This window comes from Centrocercus urophasianus, unplaced genomic scaffold, assembly GCF_019232065.1.
Source record: "Centrocercus urophasianus isolate 14NV4802_14NV808 unplaced genomic scaffold, USGS_Curo_1.0 seq_40, whole genome shotgun sequence".
Taxonomy (NCBI): Eukaryota; Metazoa; Chordata; class Aves; order Galliformes; family Phasianidae; genus Centrocercus; species Centrocercus urophasianus.
The window spans coordinates 5324474-5343370 of NW_024884978.1; the positions used below are offsets into that span (position 1 = coordinate 5324474).

Here is an 18897-nt window from a genome sequence, read left to right on the forward strand (position 1 = left end):
GCTTGCTAATGAGCTTAAGCACATTACTAATCCTTCAAAATCTGGGGCAAATAAACATTTGAAAGAGATGTTTTCTGGGGGAGGAACGGCATCTGGTTACTCTGTAAATTGCATCACCCAGATTAAACAGGTAGGTGGAGGAAAGACACTTCACTATTCTAGCATTCAGATTCCCATTTCCATAAGGAAGCAGATGAACTCCAAAAGCAATTAAAAGTCCTGCATATCCTAAGAATCAATTTATGTCCCCTCGCTCCTAGCCGCATAGAGGAGTGCACATTGAGACACATGCTTTCTTTGTTGAATATTTTGTTGTCCTTCTCTGCCAGTTCATCATTTTAGCTGAGCTATTTTTCAGGTATTGAAACGGGATTGATTTGAGTTCACCTTCCCGTTGTAAGAGACCTACTTCTTTTCTTTTGTACCCATGTAAAAACTTTGCCTGCAAGAAACTGGTTTAAATGAGTGTTGTTTTTTTTTTTTCCCTTGTGTTAGCTCTTGCATTCAGCCTCATGACTGTACTTACCCTTAGGATCTAAGGAACTGGATCTAAGGATCTCTGCAGTGACAGCATTCCAGAGCAACAGCTAAAAAGCAAAAAAAAAAAAAAAAAAAAAAAAAAAAAAAAAAAAAAAAAAAAAAATTGTAAGGCAAACCTGGTTTTGCTGGCTTTGGGTATACACAGAGAAAAGTCTAGTGTTCGAATTGATTCCTACCATCCAGGCCCTCTCTGAAATGTTTTTATGTGGAAGATACAGGGTGCCAAGTGCCACCATGACATTTGAATTTTGCAGATTATCTCCATCCTTCCATTTATTACTGTGTTGACATGCTTCATTTATAATGATGCAGTCAGTAGTCAGCCCACCTCAACTTCATTTCCAACTTTGTCACTTCCCCAGTGACTTTACCCAGTTTGCAGTGTGATTATCTTAAAGCGTAAGGCAGGGCCTCACATTCCTTACTCCGAGAGGATGAGAGGAAAAAAATACCAAGAGGTACCAGCTAAATTAGTTCAAAGAAATCCCTTTAGAATTTCTTCCTATGTTTTTGGATAAGCAAAGGTAGTTTCAGTGAATTCTCAATTTAGCAATCAAAATTTCTGTTGGTATCTTTTGTGAGAAAGGACTGCCTTCCCTTGAGAACAACAGCATATTTCAGTTAACAGGTTCGCACGAAGACTGATGTTTATCTTGTAGTGTGTTACTGTGTTGAACCAGAAAGCAGGTAATGTCATAATTTTTCCTTCTCTCCCCTTGTCTTCTCTGAATGAGTCTTTAATTAGATGATGTTCTGTGCTTCCCTTGGCAGGAAATGATACGCTGTATCTGGAGCCACTTCTTAAGTGTTTTAAAAGGCAAATCTCCAACACTGAGCTTCACCTCCAGCTTGCTCCATAGCCTGGGATCTGTCACTGTGAGTACTGTTGGTCTGTTAGGAGGGCTGTTAGGAGAGGCCTTCAGTAGATGCTTCATTTGCATGGATCGTGTAGTCCTTGCCTGAGCACAGACTATTAGTAGTCAGTTCACTGTGATGGGAATAGATACCCCCTCAGGTATCTTGCAGAAGATCTTAAAGCTGTCGTGTCTAAGCATATTGACAGGCTAAAACAATAGTGAGAGATACTCTGTGCTATCTAATATGAATGATATCTGTATGTTCTACAGTCTTCTGCCAACTCTTGAAACAGGTTCATTAGTTGCTTCCTTATCATGGGCTTCATGCCTGATTTTGCAATCCCAAGGTCAAATTGGTATTAAACAACCAATCAGTCCAGGTAGAATGGGGAAATATCAGATGCTGGAGATTCTTAAGATAGAAGGTTGATGAAGGAGGGACTTATCTGGCCTCCTACATGTTTATTCAACTTGATGATATTTGCAACTGTGTGTGAATGCTTAGATGTGTTTTCACTGAAATTTTGCATTCTTGGGGGTGTTGTGGGATGTTCTAGGTGCTCTGCTGTGTAGACAAGCAGGGGATTCTCTCCTGGCCAAATCCTAGCCCAGAGACTGTTCTGTTCTTCAGTGGGAAGGTGGAACCACGTCATGATAGCCATGAAGATCTGACTGATGAGCTCTCTACACGGTCCTTCTGCCACCCTGAGATGGACGATGAGGTGAGGGATATGTAATCCATAATGTAGCATGTTAGCTGTAAGCATACTATGACTGACATACACAGTTTGGTATTACAGAAGGGTCTCTTTGCTTGTGCAGAAGTCTTGTGACCATAATTCTTTGCTTATAAGATTAAGGATCTATGAGGATGAGGTCCTCTTCTATAGGAGTCGTAAAACAGTGTTTTTCCTTCTCTTTCTCTCTGTCACCACTTCAGCACATTTTCACAGAATCACCCGCATTGGAAGGGACCTCAAGGATCATGTAGTTCCAACCCTCCTGCCTAGCAGGGCCACCAAACATACACATTCAGATCAGGTTGCCCAGGACCCCATCCAACCTGGCCTTAAACACGTCCAAGGACGGGGCATCCACAACCTCCCTGGGCAGCCCGTTCCAGGGCCTAACCACTCTCCTTGTAAAGAACTTCCCCCTAACATCCAACCTAAATCTTCCCTCCCTCAACTTGGATCCATTTCCCCTAGTCGTGCTGTTGTCAGCCCTTTTGAAGAGTTTACTTATTTTGCATATTAATCAAAAGTTGTTCATGTTCAAGTGCTGAATCACCACTGTTCATTTTGTTGGTATTTTGCAGCCCCATGAAAGAGATGCTTTGCTCTCTGGCCCTTTGGCAGACACAGTCCATGTGACTAATGAGCAAGAGAGGAACAACTGGTCTAGCGACCCTCCAAAGGCTCCTGATGCCCATGCCCACCGAAAGCCAAACAGCAGAAGCAAGCATCCCTCTGGGTCCAATGTGAGTTTTAGCAAGGACACAGAGGGTGGAGAAGAAGAACATAGTCAGGTAAGACATATAGAAGGGGCACACAATTAGTCTTCTGTGAATCTACAAGATAGACAACCCTGTAGAGTCTTCTGTTTGGGGAATTTGAGAGTTCCCTGAGGGATTCTGGGCTCAAGCTGTAATCATTGAAGCTAACTAGAATTTTCCTATCTGTTGCATTAGGTTGCTGGTGACACTGAGGTGCTGGCTTGTGAGGCTGAAGATTTTGTGTGTGACTACCACCTTGAGATGCTTAGCCTGTCCCAAGACCAACAGAACCCCTCTTGCATCCAGTTTGATGACTCCAACTGGCAAATACACCTGAATTCCCTCAAGCCTCTGGGTCTGAATGTGCTGCTCAATCTTTGCAATGCCACTGTGACAGAACGCCTGTGCCGCTTCTCCGACCATCTCTGCAACATAGCTCTCCAGGAAACTCACAATGCTGTGCTGCCTGTCCACGTGCCTTGGGGCCTCTGTGAGCTTGCCAGGCTAATAGGTAAGAAGAACTTGAATGTGTGGATGCAGAGAAATCAGTGCTGCCACTTAATTCTTAGAAAGGATATGCAAAATACTTTCTCAGACCTGGTTTCTGAGAAGGTAGAATTACAGAGCTGACTGTCATTGTCAGGTTGCCAAAGTAATCTATTAAAGATGGTGCTTTGGAAAGTTCAGATACTGTAGACATTAGCAAAGGAAAAAATATCATCAAGGATATTTCCAGCAAGCCCTAGGTCTAATACCAAGTCTAGGTTTGGTATTCTCCTGGCTCGAATCTGCAGTTTGTGTTCAGGGACAAAAAGAGCTGCTAATGGAAAGATAGATGCTCTGTCTTTACCACAGTGCTTTACCATGAGATTGGGTATAAATGATGTTGTGTACCTCTGTTAATATTATAGATGGGAAAACTGAAGCACACAGGAGGTAAGATGCAGCACTAGAATTGTAATCTGAAAGCTTTTGAACTCAATTCTGTGCTTGTTCTTCACAGCTCCTTTCTTCAGTGAATCAGAATCATGAAAGCTGTAATTACTAGTAAAATCTAGTCCTTCTGAATATTTTTCATCATAATCTTGGAACATCTTGGCGTAGATGCTCTGTGAGCACTAATTAACCTACCTATTACTGGGGAAAGTCAAAATGAGAGCAGGCAAGATAGATGGCACAGAAGCAGGAGATAGTAACCAAAGCAAAAGAATATTCCTGTCTAATTTTTTCCTCATATTCATGTTTCAGGTTTCACACCAGGTGCCAAAGATCTTTTCAAGCAGGAGAATTATTTGGCCTTGTACCGCTTGCCAAGCGATGAGATGGTTAAGGAGACAATGCTGGGGAAGCTTTCATCAATCACCAAGAGAAGACCACCCTTGACTCACATGATTAACCTGTTTGTGAAGGACACCACAACCAGTAAGGCTGCCTCTTTCTTTGTGTGTCCACGTAGGTCAGGAGCATCTTTTTCCTGGAGAACCTAGAAAATATTCAGGAACAGCTTGGAGACTCCAACTGACTGGTGATAGCCTTGCTCTGCCTATGATCAGTACAGATAAGTTCAACAAACCTAAATGATCAGTGCTACGGAATACCGAAAGGGGGAATTCTTCTCAACCCTGGATCATTCAAGGATCATGAAATATTTTTTTAAAAATTGTCTTAGTATTTGACAAGTCTGTTTTCTGGGACCAAATAGCAGTGTAGAACAAGGTGGGTTTTGAATAGTCTTCATTTGGTTGGTGAAACTGATACTGCACAGGTTTGAATATTTCTCAGGGTAATAGCTAGTGATGCTTATCCTTCTCATAACGCAAATCATAAATTATTATTAGTAAGTTGTACAGTGTAGTAGTGTATTATGTATTCTATTTCTGTATTACATTATAATAAGAAATCACAGAAATCTTAGGCAAACCCATGATGATCATGAATGCAGCCCCTGAGGCCATGCTGGTTTCTCCGCTCCTACTGCTCCTGTTCCAATAGGAAGGGGCTAGGATGGAAGGAATGTGCAGATGGATGCAGTGAGGTTCTAAAAGCACCTTAGCAAGATTTAACAGTTTGCCCAGCAGAGGTCTTAGTCTCTTAATAATACCTTTAATTGACTGAACTCAGCTTTCTGGAGTTGGAGTTTGTTCAATATTGAATCTGAAATACAACTACTATATTGGCCCAAGATTTATCAAGTAAATGGGGCTTCTCTTACTTGTTTCTTCTTAAACTTGTATCTTAATTTATGTAAGAGCTTTTTTGTTTGTCCCAATAGCTGCTATCTTGCCTTTGTGAGCAAGAATTTTGCTGATACTTAGTGTAGATGAAAACCTTCAGTGTTGCCTCATTTCAACTCCTTATCCTCAATTTTAAACGGTTTAGTTCATAGGCTGGAGCTCAGACGAATACATGTGTGACCTGGATTATGCTGTCTAGAGTAAGTTTGAAGGGGAGTTTTGCGAGCAAGGTTATTTAACCATTGGGGTACTTGTCATGTGATAGTTTTGGTCCTTGAAACATTCTAAAATGTGTGCAAACAAATAATGGATTATGCAGATATTATTGCATGAAATCAAATAATTGTGTTTTCACTGAGTCAGACCAGAATACTGTAACTAACTTCTTATGATTCACTATTTGTGAATAAATCTTTGAATCCACCCACTCCCACATACATAAGGGATGTACATAAATTGACAACTGTAGCAGAAACAGAAGGTAATTTATCTGTATTTCCCTTAGTATTCCATTGAAATACATGCCTTCCCTTTGGCAGCATTCTTCCCAAATCGTTAGTAACCACGTGGAAATGAGGGGCTCGCCTGAATTCTCAGCAAAGTAAAGTGGCGCAATACTGCCCAATTTCCCTTGCTGTAGCTGCATTCTTAGCTTCTTTTTGCTCTCATTGGCTCAGCTCTAGAGGCCTAGTTCTCTCTAATGAGTATCAGCGTTCATGAATGGGTAGCTGTCTTCTGTGTCCTGTTCATCTTTTCTCTCCTTTGTGCCAGAGAAATTCTGTCCTTCATGTTCGTGACTTAGAGAAGAAAGAGGCTGAGCTAACATTGGACAGCTGACTGAGTGCCCTCCAGTTTATAGGACATGATGTCACTGTCATCTGTCCCTTAGAGGAACTGTTGTGTGGCATGCTGTTGACACTGTATGGAAATCATATGGGAAAAGATTGCAGTTGCTGTCAGATACAAATGTAGGTGTGTGCACATGTGTCATGTGCACGTTCTTGGTCTCTGTCTGGGGCATAGACATTCCGTGAAAGTCTTGTTGTCTTTTTCCCAGCAAGGACTATCCGACCATAGGACCTAGGTGGGAAGGATTAAGTGTTTATGCAATAAAATTAATGCCATACAAGTACTCCTTTATGTCCCTGAAACAGGCTCCTTCTTTCATGCACAGTTCCTATTCATCTTGGAGGATTGTTACTCTGATAAACTTGGTGCACAATGACTCTCTGTAGCAGAAAGCAGAGAGCTGCTATGTTTTGGAAAATTCCCCGGTGTTCCTGAAGGTCCCTGCCGGATTTGTGGAAGTGTATTTTCTTGGCTCTTGATTTCATTAGCTAGCATGAGCATTTCATCAATGCTTATATTCTCATGAGAAGATGCACACAAGGATATCTTTTCTTCTGTACCATTGCATGCAGGAGCAAGATTTTTTTTTTTTCCCAGCTTCTGTAGGAGTGGGATTGTTAATACAATATAATAGAATAGAAACCGATCATCTGCCTCACATTTTATCACAGCCTTGTTTGAACTTGCAGTTGGACAAGTAGCAGCTGAATACATTATTCAATCTTGAATAATTTCTTAAAGGGGAATTGAGGACTTCATGGAGGAAAGCATGAACCAGTGGATCAAAGAACCACTATTTTAACAAAGGAGCAGTTAGTATGATCTCTTGCCTGGGATCCTGTATGTGTGTTGCTGACTCATTGTTTACCTGTATTTCAGGTACTGAGCAGATGTTTTCACATGGGACAGCCGACATCATCCTTGAAGCCTGCACAGACTTCTGGGATGGTACTGATATTTACCCCCTCTCTGGCTCTGACAGGTGAGCATCTTGTCATTTGATGCATTTAGGGACTGCACTTAAATTGCAGCAGGAACCTGGTCACTGTATTAAAAGCTATTTAATAGAAGCTTGAAGTAGGTTATGAACATAAGTTGTCTCTGCTTATAATTAACTGTTATAATTATAGCAGTATAGAAGATGAGATGTCAAGAAATAACAATGTATGACTAAACCATTTCATACTCTATCTGTTGACATAGTGTCCTCTTAGAAGTGGACTGTGACTGTACCATGTAGCAGAATGATGAATTCTAATCTGATCATGTGATGGTGGCAAAGAATTGTTGTTGTTGTTCAATAAATGGCTTATGTATTACAGGAAAGTGATCAATTCTTCCTACTGTTGACACATTCAAACCAGTCCATCATAATGCATCACACCCTATTAGTCTTGTATCTGTTCAGTATCTGGCAATGTCTCTTGCATTTTATCCGTAAGACAAATTTCTGTTCCTTCTAGCAGAACAGACAGACTAGCAATGTTTAGTTTTATTGAATAGCAACCAATGGAAAAATACCATGTACATTCGAATTTGTTGCCTTTATGAGTTCAGCTTAGGGAAGGAACTTTAAACTATTCTAGTGACTAAATATTGTCTAAATGTAGACTTGAAATACAGCTTCTGGGACCCACACTATGAAAGGGAATATCAAAAAAGTCTGTTACTGTAGCTATCTGCTGTAAATATTGCTGTCAGAGTTGTGAGTTGCTTCATGTTTATCTTATATAAATAAACTCTGATTAATTATATTTCTACTGTCATACATTAAAGTCATCTGTCAGTCACATAAGGCATATCATTAAGTTTGTTCAAAGAGTGCTGTGTTCATATTCATCAATTTGTCTAATCAACATGCAGCAATGCTCACCACTGCCTCTGTTGGAACACAGCTCTGTTCCTCACAGAACATGTTTTTCCAGCTACCCAGTTGGTGATTTCTGTATCAAACTATTTGTACGTTGTCAGAAATGCAGCACATTTCTGCTAAATCTGTTTTTTGTCTCTTCCATACAGGAAGAAGGTGTTAGATTTCTACCAGCGAGCCTGCCTCTCAGGGTACTGTTCAGCTTTTGCATACAAGCCAATGCATTGTGCCTTGTCCTCCCAGCTCAATGGCAAGTGCATAGAACTGGTGCAGGTCCCTGGACAGAGTGCTATCTTCACATGCTGTGATCTGCCTGGGACAACCCCCATCAAACAGAGTAGTCGGAGGAATAGCTGGAGCTCAGATGGTGTGTATGTGTTTCCTGTTCTGTCTATAAGAAGTTATTCTACTAGCCAGGTGCTTTCTTTCGGATTGGTCTAGAGCTGTAAGAACGTTGTTGCACTAATTAAGCAATAAAAGTGTCTGAAGTAGATGCATTTCCAGAAGAAGTAATGATGCAGCAGCTGCTTAGTATGATTCTAGTTTGGCTATCAAAGCTTGCACAGTTGGTTTTTTTTTTTTTGCCTTGGGAAGTCTGTTTCTTTATGCAGGCAATTGTGAGTCAAGACTCCTGGGTATTTTGATGCTTAGTATGCTGTCTGACTGACTTTACGGAAGTCACTTGTTTTTTTTTTCAAAGCAACTAAATGTTTGAAGGTGTATATGACTACTTTCCTGTGATGGATTTTGCTGCTGTGCTGAAGGATAAGGTTCCCAGTAGATGTAGAATTGTACCTATCCTCCAGAACAGCAACTGAGAAATAAGCACATACTGTTACATAAGGCGATACAGGAAATTCTTTTGTAAGACTAACCTTAATCTGTTTCTGCCTTGGTCTCCCATACTGTAAAATGTGAGTAATAGGGTTTTCAACATCTGTGAAGCAGTAGTGACTGCGTGTTTTCAAAACACTTTTCAGTCTCACCTGTGGCAAACTTTGTGACTGTATAAAGTGTTTTGTTATTTTGTTCCTCATGCTGTATCCAGCTCCCATTTACACAGGTGGTGATGGTGATGGAACACTCTCAAAGAGCCTTTGCAGGCTCTTTGGAAGCATCTGCAATGTCTCTCGGGGGAACATGACCCAGTTCCTCTACATCAGCCTCTTGTACTCTGAAGCCTCTTTGCATCAGCCAGACTTACCATACTTATAAACACAGCATGATGTATTTAAAATGCATATGCGAATGTTATGCAGCATATATCTTCTACCTTTTTGCGCCAATTTCTCGTGACTGATCCCTGTTTTCTGTTTTGTCTTTTTTCTTTACATGCTGTTTCATACTCTTATTCTCACGTGTGGGAATGTTCTGAAACTGCTTCTGTGGTTGGCTGTGCTGGAACAAATGGATGCCTCTTAACTTTCCTCTGTGTGTGTGTGTGTGTGTGTGTGTGTGTGTGTGTGTGTGTTGCATGTTTCTGTGTCTGGATACCATGTCCCTGCATATTACCTTAATGGCCTCTCCCACCTTGTGTATTGTTATCTGACGCGCATCTGGTCTCTTGTGTCTCAATGTGATTGCACGCTGTTTGCATGCTTGAAGAAGGGATTGGGGAAGTGATGGAGAAGGAGGACTGCATCCAGGCTCTGAGTGGACAGATCTTCATGGGAATGGTCTCATCTCAGTATCAGGCCCGTCTTGACATTGTCCGCCTTATTGATGGATTGGTCAATGCCTGCATTCGTTTTGTCTACTTCTCCTTGGAAGATGAGCTCAAAAGCAAGGTAAGCTGTCTTTGCTGACCCCTGAACTTGTATGTCCCAGCTGTCGAACTGGAGGGTTTAGCTCCAAGGTTAACTTGATTCACTTCCCTACGGGGTCCAGAAGGTACTTAGGCTCCAATATGGCATTGGTCTGCAGTGCTCTTTGTGTGGATAGCTATACTAAACTCTTTTGCCTGCTCTCCTTTAGGTGTTTGCTGAGAAGATGGGTCTTGAAACTGGCTGGAATTGTCACATATCTTTAACACCCAATGGAGATGTGCCTGGATCTGAGATCCCTCCTTCCAGTCCCAGCCATGCTGGCTCTCTGCATGATGACCTACATCAGGGTGAGAGAACTCCACCTAATCTGCTTTGAATGCCACATTTCCAGAATGGTTCCCTTAAACCCGTTCATAGGATTCTGTTTCCTCACCAGATATCTGATCCTTTAGATCTTTGAGCACAAATCAAGGTGGGCCTGAGGTGTGTGCGTGTGTGAGTGAGAGAGCCTTTCATTTATATATACACTTATAAATGTGTATATATACATTTATACATTCCTACCCAGGCAGTGCTCTAGCTGTTGGAAACAAGCATCCTTCTGTGCACAAATTGCCATGCTTTTACAAATGCTCATCAGTGATTTTGGTTCTTGCTAAAATGGTGGTTAAGCCACTGGAAATCAGTCTCTTACCTGTTAATTAGTCTTCTCTTACTTTAAGCAGGCTTCCATCACACTCTTCTTCTAAAAGAAAGAACAGAACAGATAAACTTTCATGTATCAAAAGAGCAGAGACTAGGCTCATATATCTACTTCTGCACACATTAGTCATCTAAAAAAGCTGCATCTTAGATGATTGAGGGGGATCTAAGTGTTAACCTAGAAAATAAGGCTTCACATTTCCTTGCTTCTGCAATGCTGTGTGAATATATCATGTAATTGGCACAAGAATGGCAGAGGTGGGTTTGGGCTTATTGTTTGTGCTGTCTCTGCTCCAGTTTCTCGAGATGATGTGGAGGGGCTCTTGCTAATGGAAGAGGAAGGGCATTCAGATCTCATCAGCTTTCAGCCAACAGACAGCGACATCCCAAGCTTCTTGGAAGACTGTAACAGGGTGAGGCTCCCTCTCCCTATACACTCTGTGGTATTGTCAGGGTCACTGTAATCATAACAGCATATTGGAGAATTCATTTTTCAAGCCAGTTGTTGACTGGTTCATATGGCTTGGAAACTAGGGGTTGGGATTAATGATAATCTCTTGGTTAATTGCTTTTACTGAATGTATTTACATATATTTTCTCTGGATTTTAAAAGAGGAGATAATGACCTGCAGAGTGGTCTTGGGAGGCTCATCTCAGTCTGTCTGGATTCCCTTGCCATGTGCTGGGGGAGGAGCGGAAACATGCTCGCACTGTACATAGATGGAAGAAACTTCTAACCTCCATCCATGAGCAGTAGTAGCTGGTGCTGGCCAGCAGTCAGGGTGTGGGACATATTTTTCCTGCCAGAAACTGAGACATGCTCAGCACAGGTTACAGAAGTATCTTATAGATACATATTTATAAAAGTAATCTTTTAAAAGTTTATAAAAAGTGGGCTGTGTTTAGGAAGCAAAATTCATTCCCTTGCTGTGTAATATGGCTGCAACTGCAGTAGCAGGTATATGTGCTGGCAGATGGCCCATATTCCCTAACCAAATTCTACACACAGATAAAAATTCCTTACAAATTCTTGAGACAGATGTTGTTTTGGTTTTTTTGTTTTGTTTTTTTGTGGTCGTACAAACCCTAAAGGACTGCACAGACTGCCTGGTACATCAGTGTAGAACTTCAGTAGGAAGACTTCTTCTAGTGGCCTTGGAAAGGCAGCTTCTGTCTGCATTTATCCTGGGAGCCATCATTATAATTTCAGCAATTCTTCGTTGTCTACCTCCCTCGTACATACACTCCTGCTTAGTCTCCTCTTTGTCTTTTTCAGGCCAAACTTCCACGGGGGATCCACCAGGTCAGACCTCACCTGCAAAACATTGACAATGTGCCTTTGCTGGTGCCCCTCTTCACAGACTGCACCCCAGAGAGTAAGTGGCACAGAGCCTGGGTCTGTCCTAGAACTAGGTGTAATTACTTTCTCCCTGCACATTCTCTGGCTCTTCTGGGTGTGGACCAGAATTATTAGTGAATAACACAGAACAGAACAGAAATCCAAAAGGGTATTTTAATATTAATGACCATCTATTGCTACCTGAGGGGAGGCAGACCTTTGTCTTAATACAACTTTCCTTAGTTACAGAAATGAGCTAAGAGTAACTTCACTTGTAATAAAAAAAAAAAAAAAAAGACACAAGTAAACATCCACAATGCTACTGCTTTTTATGAAGGGTTATCAGTGTGCTAGGAACCTTTGCTTCCTTATGTAACTCAGAAATCACCTCCCAGAAGTACTTTTCTCTGGCAGTTACCATGGCACCACTAGCTGCTTTGCAGTTTTTGACTGCAGAGACCAAAAAGAACAACATTTCTTTTTCACAGAAACACTGTTTTATCTAAAGGCCTGACTGCTCAGCTGGCAAATACCTGTCCTGAGAATTTCTTGCCCTGAAGAGATTACAAACTAAATACAGAGGCAGTAACTATAAAAGGAAAAAATTACACACAGCAAGGAAGAAGAAAAGTCCCTGGAAAGGAGCGAGGGTGCACATTGCATTACCCAGAACTTTACCTCCAGAGCCACTGCTCCACTTTTCCCTTGATGGGGTATCTCATAAGCCTCTATTTGCTGCTTCGTGAGTTGGGCTAGCTTCTCTGCGAGCTCCTGCCAGTATTTGCCAAGCTTCACAGCCGATGTCAAAATGATGGTGTTCTGGGTAAGACGGGCCACTAATCCCTGGCAATCTATTTTCAGTATAAATCCCAAGCATCATGATGATCTGACATTTTCAGGTACTTCTGGGCACAGTTCAAAGGAGTGCCAATGAGAACCAGCTACAGACCAGTCTGCCTAGGTGCTCAGTGTATTTAATCTTTCTCTGCACTTCCCCACTTCATCTAACCTCTTGCTGTTCTGCAGACCCAGGTGCACCAAACATTTAGATTAGTTGTTTTATAGGCATCTGCAGAGAAGATGGGTGTTTTGTTTCCCTTGACCTCTTTAGAAAACTCATATTCGCAGAGTACTGTGCACAGAGCTACAGAAGGAAAGTCAGATCAAAAAGCAGTTTTGATTTAGAGTCCTCAAGAAGACGTTAATAAAAAGATTGAGGGCTTAGAGGTAGGGCTGGGATTGGAGTTACAGGGACTTGCTCTGAGCAAGGCTAAGCATGGTGTGCTTCGTTATATTCTTTTTGTTCCTTCAGACTTAGAAGAGCAGTGAGTTGATGCAGAATTTGAGATTGTGTATTTCAGGTTTGAATTAAAGTAAATTTAGTTTCTGCTGTTTTCTAGCAAGACCATCTGATGCTGATGTCATTTGTTTTACACAACCAGGGTATACCTAGAACTCTGGCCAGAAAGAGGCATGCTAGAGGTACAGATCTCTGTGTCACAGCATTGTGAATCACAGCTCAATTCCTTCAGTAGGCAGATAAAAGGGCACGTGAACTGCAATTAATTACCCATCTGTTTGTGTCCTTTGACTTTGAATCTGATTACACATGAGGGGTCATTTTAAAAGATCTCTCTGCTCAGTATTCAGACTAGAAAGGGTGTGTGAAACCTACACACTTAATAAGATAATGCACTTTCTCTTTCGGTCTCCTTGCAGCCATGTGTGAGATGATTAAGATCATGCAGGAGTACGGGGAGGTGACTTGCTGTCTGGGAAGCTCTGCCAACCTGCGGAATAGCTGCCTCTTCCTGCAAAGTGATATCAGGTAGGACAGGATCCAGAGTCCTCTTTTGCCTTGGGGTTATACAATGCCCAACCATGGGTCACAGCAGACCGGGGGACTGTCAGGAGGATTGCTTTGTTTATAATTGTTAGCTAATTGTGTCACTATAAGGGACATTTTGAATGGTGTTGGGTGGGATCCCATTATTTTTGAGTCAAGTGACTGCTTGGATTTGTTGATACAGATTTTTCTCTATCTTAGAAAGGAAGCTGTTACTCTTACTTGCTGAAATACTGCTCGCCAACTGGAAATGCAAAAGCTTCCTGTTTGTGCAAAATAGTGGCAGTGCCCCTCTGGATCAACCAGTTTGTTGACCTTGAGCCATACATCAGAATATATTCATTATTTCTCTGGGAATAACTGAAAGCCTGGGATGATTGATCCTGAATTCATATCTCAAATAAGGACTTAATTACCAGCAAGGCAGATAGGGGTGGCATGGCACAGCGTGAGTTTACAGACTGGCCTGTAGTGGAGAACAGTTTCTCCTTTGGGATGAGGTATTTTCCTAATGCTCCTGTGTTGTCCACACAGTATAGCACTGGACCCTCTCTACCCATCCCGCTGCTCCTGGGAGACCTTTGGCTATGCCACCAGCACCACCATGACTCATGCCTCTGATGAGCTCACCCCACTGCAGCTCTCAGGACAGCTCAATAGCCTGCCTTGTTCCATGTCCTTCCGCCAAGAAGAGAGTACCAGCATTATAAGACTTATAGAGCAGGTGAGCCAGACATATTCCCTTTCTAGATTTCTCTGTCTTTGGCCCGCCCCTTTCTGCCTGCAGCTCATGAGGAGCAAAGCCAAGAGCCTGTGTGAGCATTCTTGTTGAGTTGCCTCCAGTGAGCTGCCAACATTAGCTGTGCTTGGGTCTCCTGTCATTTGTGCAGAAAGCACAAAAGATTCTTCCTGTCTGACCCTGCTGGTCCAAAGTATAGAGGATGACTTGGGAATGGTGCCCTGTGGCACCACGACAAGAAAGTAATTCAACTGAATGAAGTATAAACTTGTTGAGATTCCATAGCTGGAGAAAACACATGCTACAGTGAGGCATTACCCGAGAAAATCTAGGAGGTTTAAACAAACCTACCCTTTGGTTAAATTCTGTCCTTCCATCACCACCTGTGCATCTAGGCAGGATGCTTCTCCTCTCCTGCAGGCTACACGATCTGCCCCTGCCTGCTCCCATCACAGTGAGGGCTCTGAGGGTTTGTGCTTCCTTCCAGGCCCGGCATGCAACTTATGGGATCCGCAAGTGTTTCCTCTTCCTGCTGCAGTGCCAGTTGACGTTGGTCGTCATTCAGGTGAATCCTGGCCTGACTGGGGACAGCATTTAGGTCAGCAGACAGGGGTGCTAGCAAGGATACTGGGTGGCTGCAGCAGGGCAGCCTTGCAAGGTGGGGAAATAGCCTTCAGGCAGTTTAATACAGCATGTTTGGAAAAGTTACAATAAAGATTATAAGGTCACAGTCCACACTCCCCCTTCTCCTTGATACTCTTACAGAAGTTTCTCTCCTACTCATTTTTCCTTGGAGAAAAGCATCCCCTACTGCATCTGCCCTAACAGCCTAAAAAGTATGGAAGGGTTGTGCAGCAGCCCACTAGTTACCAGATTGCACTAGTGTTCTGTGGGAGGATGGTGGCGCCTGGGGGTAACGGGGCTGTCCTAGCACTGCTCACACTCTTCACTCTGGACTGTTCCTGTCTAGTTCCTGTCCTGCCTGGTACAGCTGCCTCCCATCCTAAGTACCACAGATATTGTGTGGCTCTCTTGTTTCTGCTACCCACTGCTCAGGTGAGTCTGTCAGGCAGGGTGAAACATCCTGCTTTCAACCACCTACCACACAGACAAGTCCCCTAACCTACTGTGTCTATCAGGAAAGGAAGTGACATCACCCACAGCATGCTAAGGAGGCTTCTATATGCCTTCTATGACAAGATGCTGGAAAATACAAATAGGAGTATTTGTGTACTGCTTTGTAAGCTCTGCATGCTACCTGAGAGCTTTTTTTATCTTATGGTTTGAACTTTCACCCGAGAATAATTTCCTAATCCTGATTCTGCTGCACTGGCTGAGGTGTGATGGAGAGCATAGGGCATTAGGCAAAGGCCAAGGTGCCACTAGTCAATTTTCCCTATCACACAGTTACAAGTTGCCTCTCTCTGTTTGCTCCTGCCATGCCTGAGAACTTCAACAGCACGCACCTGAAAGAGTGGGATATGAGCATAGTTCAAGTACTCACCACTGAAGTGCCAGTGCTCCAGTCAGAGAACGTTCTTCAGTTTCAAATGTTAGTCCACAAAGCAAAAAATTTGGTGCCTGAACTCATTAATGAGAAACTGACCTCCCTTTCTCCAGCATTTCACTCCTGGGCAAGCCTCCCCACAGCTCCATCATGACCATGGCAACAGGAAAAAACTTGACTTCTATTCCTAAGAAGGTAGGTGGCCCGTCATATGAGAATGTTTCCCCCTTCCTTCTCTTTGTCCACACAGTGACACATAGCTGAGAACCTGTGCTAATGTAGGTCTTCCGAAATAACTCAGTAAACTGATCTGTGGTGTAAGCAATCCTTATTAAAACTCTGGCATGGACACAAGGGGAATCTCCTGTTGCCCATGTGCCTACAGAGCAGATTCACAGTGCAACATCCATAAACTGTACTGCAGCCTCTGATAGTTCATGTTGGGGACCTTGGGCCAATGACATGCCTGTGTCACTCTACTGCCTCTCCCTTATCCACAGACTCAGCACTACTTCCTGTTCTGCTTCTTGCTGAAATTCAGCGTGACCATCTGTTCCTGCCTCATCTGCTTCGGTTTCACACTGCATGAGTCCTGCAAAGAGGTTAATACTACCAGCCTCAATCTTACAGCTTGCCCCTCCATTATGCTGCACAGGTGAGGAACCAAGTCTGGCACTGTACACCCTCTTGCTATTCCCAGGTAGAAGTGATCCCCCTCTAACAAGCTTCAGGCTCTTACATGAGCTAACTTTAATGTCTTTACAGTGTTCTTCCTAGCCTTGACAATAACATCTTTAAGGCAAAAGCTGGCCTTGTTCGGTATCATGTGGTATCAGGATGGCCAGTTCTTCTAGTGAGAGTCTGGCTCCAATCTCACACCCAGTTCTCCCCACTATCAAAGCAAGACATGGCCCTAGAGGGAGCAGGTTAGGCAGTAAGTTCCTACTGTTAACTTATTTCTTGTGTTCTCTCATTTACTAGCAATGTTCATGGTGCTCCTGACTGGTTTGGGACATTTTCCAATGTTCTTCTTGTAGCCCAGAAGCTCACAGCTGGCCTGATTGTTTTACACACAGGTGAGTCCTTACTCTCAGCACCCATCTCCCCAGCTCTAGGAAAAAAACATGCATCTTGTGTTTCTTCTTGTGTCCCCACTATGCACAAACTCCATTAGAAGCAGAAACTCTTATGGCCTCCTGACAAAAACATGAAGTCTGTTATATTACTGTACATCACCCTAATAAATATAAGTCAGCACCTTCAGAGTTGATTCTGCCTTTTACCTGCTGGGGAAGCACTTATTCTGTTGCATCAGAAAGGTATCCTCTGTCTTTGTGTAAATTAACTAACAGGGTTCTACTGCTCTTCAGAAATATGACTCACCCTCTGTTCCCGTCAGCATCTTATAAAGAACCCCCCATTCCTTCTCCCAAACATCAGTGCAGGACTGTGACAGTCCTGCAGGCTGAGGGGAGCCAGGCCCTGGCTGACCCTTATCACCGGTGCATAGTTGCCTGTCAGAGTAGCTCCAGCTGCTCTCCTGTGATCTTAAAGAGCCTCTGCTTTCTTTTCACCACATTATGTTGCGCATCAGTGCTTAATAGAACGTATCATGTTGAGATATGCAGCGTGTCCAGGTCAACAGAAATGTTCCTGATTTGAGAGACAGGTCAATTTTTGGTGTGCATTACATAAGCACACCAGGCTGAGAAACAGCTTTGGGATCCCTTTGGTGTGTAATGCTGTGCAGTATTATTACTGTGCCCCTCTTTTCTTATTTAGGGACTTGGGTTTGCTGTGGGGAGACTGGCCTGCAAGGACCTTGAATGAAAGCTAGGTTTCAAGAACATAAAACTTGTACCCCTTTGGAGTAAGAGCTGTTGATGGATATTGTAAAGCACTGTATATATAACATTCTGTTTTATCTGTCTCTGTAGTTTTCATATCCATCACTCATGTCCATCGGACTAAGCCCTTGTGGAAGAAAAGCCCCCTCTCCAACTGGTGGTGGACGCTCACTGTGGCTATTGTGTGAGTATCCCCAGGCCCTGATAAGGGATTCCAGAGTGCTGACGGGAGGAGGGCTCTAGACCTTCTCCAGCACCAGATTGCTGACACAGGAAAATGGTAGCATGCAGCACTGGTTCTGCAGTGCTGAACTTCATGCAAGGCGAAGTATCCCTGTTGTGAATCTGGAGGTAGTTTATCTGGGCCTGAATCCTGATGTGCAGATCCTGAAAAGTGTGTTAGCTCTGCTGAGAACTTGCTCTGTCTGTTTATGATCTTAGATTAATGGGGCAAGTAGCACAGACCCTGCTGGACCTGAAGCTCTGGGAAAACCTCAGTTCTCCACTGACTTTTAAGTACATTTCCATCTCTCCAGTCTCGTGGCTCCTGGGTTTTCTTTCCTTGATCCTGGTGGTTATCATCAATGAGATTGTCAAGCTGCATGAAATAAGGTATGGGAGCAGCTTAGTCTTGAGCTGCAGAGAAATAATACACAGAGAACAGGTGGGGAATAAAAAGGAAAATCTGACTGTGCTGTGTAAATCACCTGGCTATTGTGTGCATGCTCATGTTCCAACTCTCAGAAAGGAAGTACAGAGGAGGAAGGAGGGTCAGAAGAGGGCAGGGACACTGAGACCAAAATTCCTTATCTCCCCCTAGTGAAAGGGAGACAGCCAACATCTGTGAGATGCCAAGTGTGGCTTGGAGAGAGCTGTTCTCTATATCTTGTCCCAGGAGGGACAATGAAATAATGAATCACAGTAGAGGAAATAATGTCTTCACACAGTGCCTGGATTGTGGGATCCATTTCCACATAAAGTAGCTGAAACCAAGAATTGGCAGGCAAAGTTCTTCCTAGTACAGGAAGCAGGTAGAGCTGGGAGTTAATGCTAATGAACACTGATTCAAGAGAGTTGATGGGGAAAGGCAGTGGGGATTGCAGGGAATGTTAATTGGGGTACAGCTTCCATTTCTCTTCGTGGGAGGGGTTTCTGGACCTTTCTGCACTGTGTCTGGTGGCCTTGGAGACAGGACTTTGCTGGTGGGGGTAGGTGTGAGATCATGGGCTGCTCTCTAGATTTGACTCTCCTCTTAGTACTGGAGGGCCCTGGCCAGAGGGCTCCCCTGCTTCTCAGGGCTGTGCAG

At 43.2% G+C, this 18897-nt stretch overlaps 1 protein-coding gene across 2 annotated transcripts in view; it reads left to right on the forward strand.

Annotated features, from left to right (window-relative positions):
• Positions 1 to 18897, forward strand: part of TMEM94 (transmembrane protein 94) — a 55011-nt gene that overhangs the window by 25790 nt on the left and 10324 nt on the right. For both annotated transcript variants that reach the window (XM_042832792.1, XM_042832793.1), the window contains 20 exons: positions 1312 to 1416; positions 1955 to 2119; positions 2716 to 2925; positions 3088 to 3403; positions 4141 to 4314; positions 6855 to 6957; positions 7995 to 8212; positions 9451 to 9632; positions 9820 to 9958; positions 10611 to 10726; positions 11590 to 11689; positions 13372 to 13480; positions 14033 to 14222; positions 14725 to 14802; positions 15208 to 15293; positions 15858 to 15939; positions 16245 to 16399; positions 16726 to 16820; positions 17682 to 17775; positions 18033 to 18203. In XM_042832792.1, the coding sequence (XP_042688726.1) occupies positions 1312 to 1416; positions 1955 to 2119; positions 2716 to 2925; positions 3088 to 3403; positions 4141 to 4314; positions 6855 to 6957; positions 7995 to 8212; positions 9451 to 9632; positions 9820 to 9958; positions 10611 to 10726; positions 11590 to 11689; positions 13372 to 13480; positions 14033 to 14222; positions 14725 to 14802; positions 15208 to 15293; positions 15858 to 15939; positions 16245 to 16399; positions 16726 to 16820; positions 17682 to 17775; positions 18033 to 18203 (2888 nt within the window). The remainder of the gene's footprint in view (positions 1 to 1311; positions 1417 to 1954; positions 2120 to 2715; positions 2926 to 3087; positions 3404 to 4140; positions 4315 to 6854; positions 6958 to 7994; positions 8213 to 9450; positions 9633 to 9819; positions 9959 to 10610; positions 10727 to 11589; positions 11690 to 13371; positions 13481 to 14032; positions 14223 to 14724; positions 14803 to 15207; positions 15294 to 15857; positions 15940 to 16244; positions 16400 to 16725; positions 16821 to 17681; positions 17776 to 18032; positions 18204 to 18897) is intronic.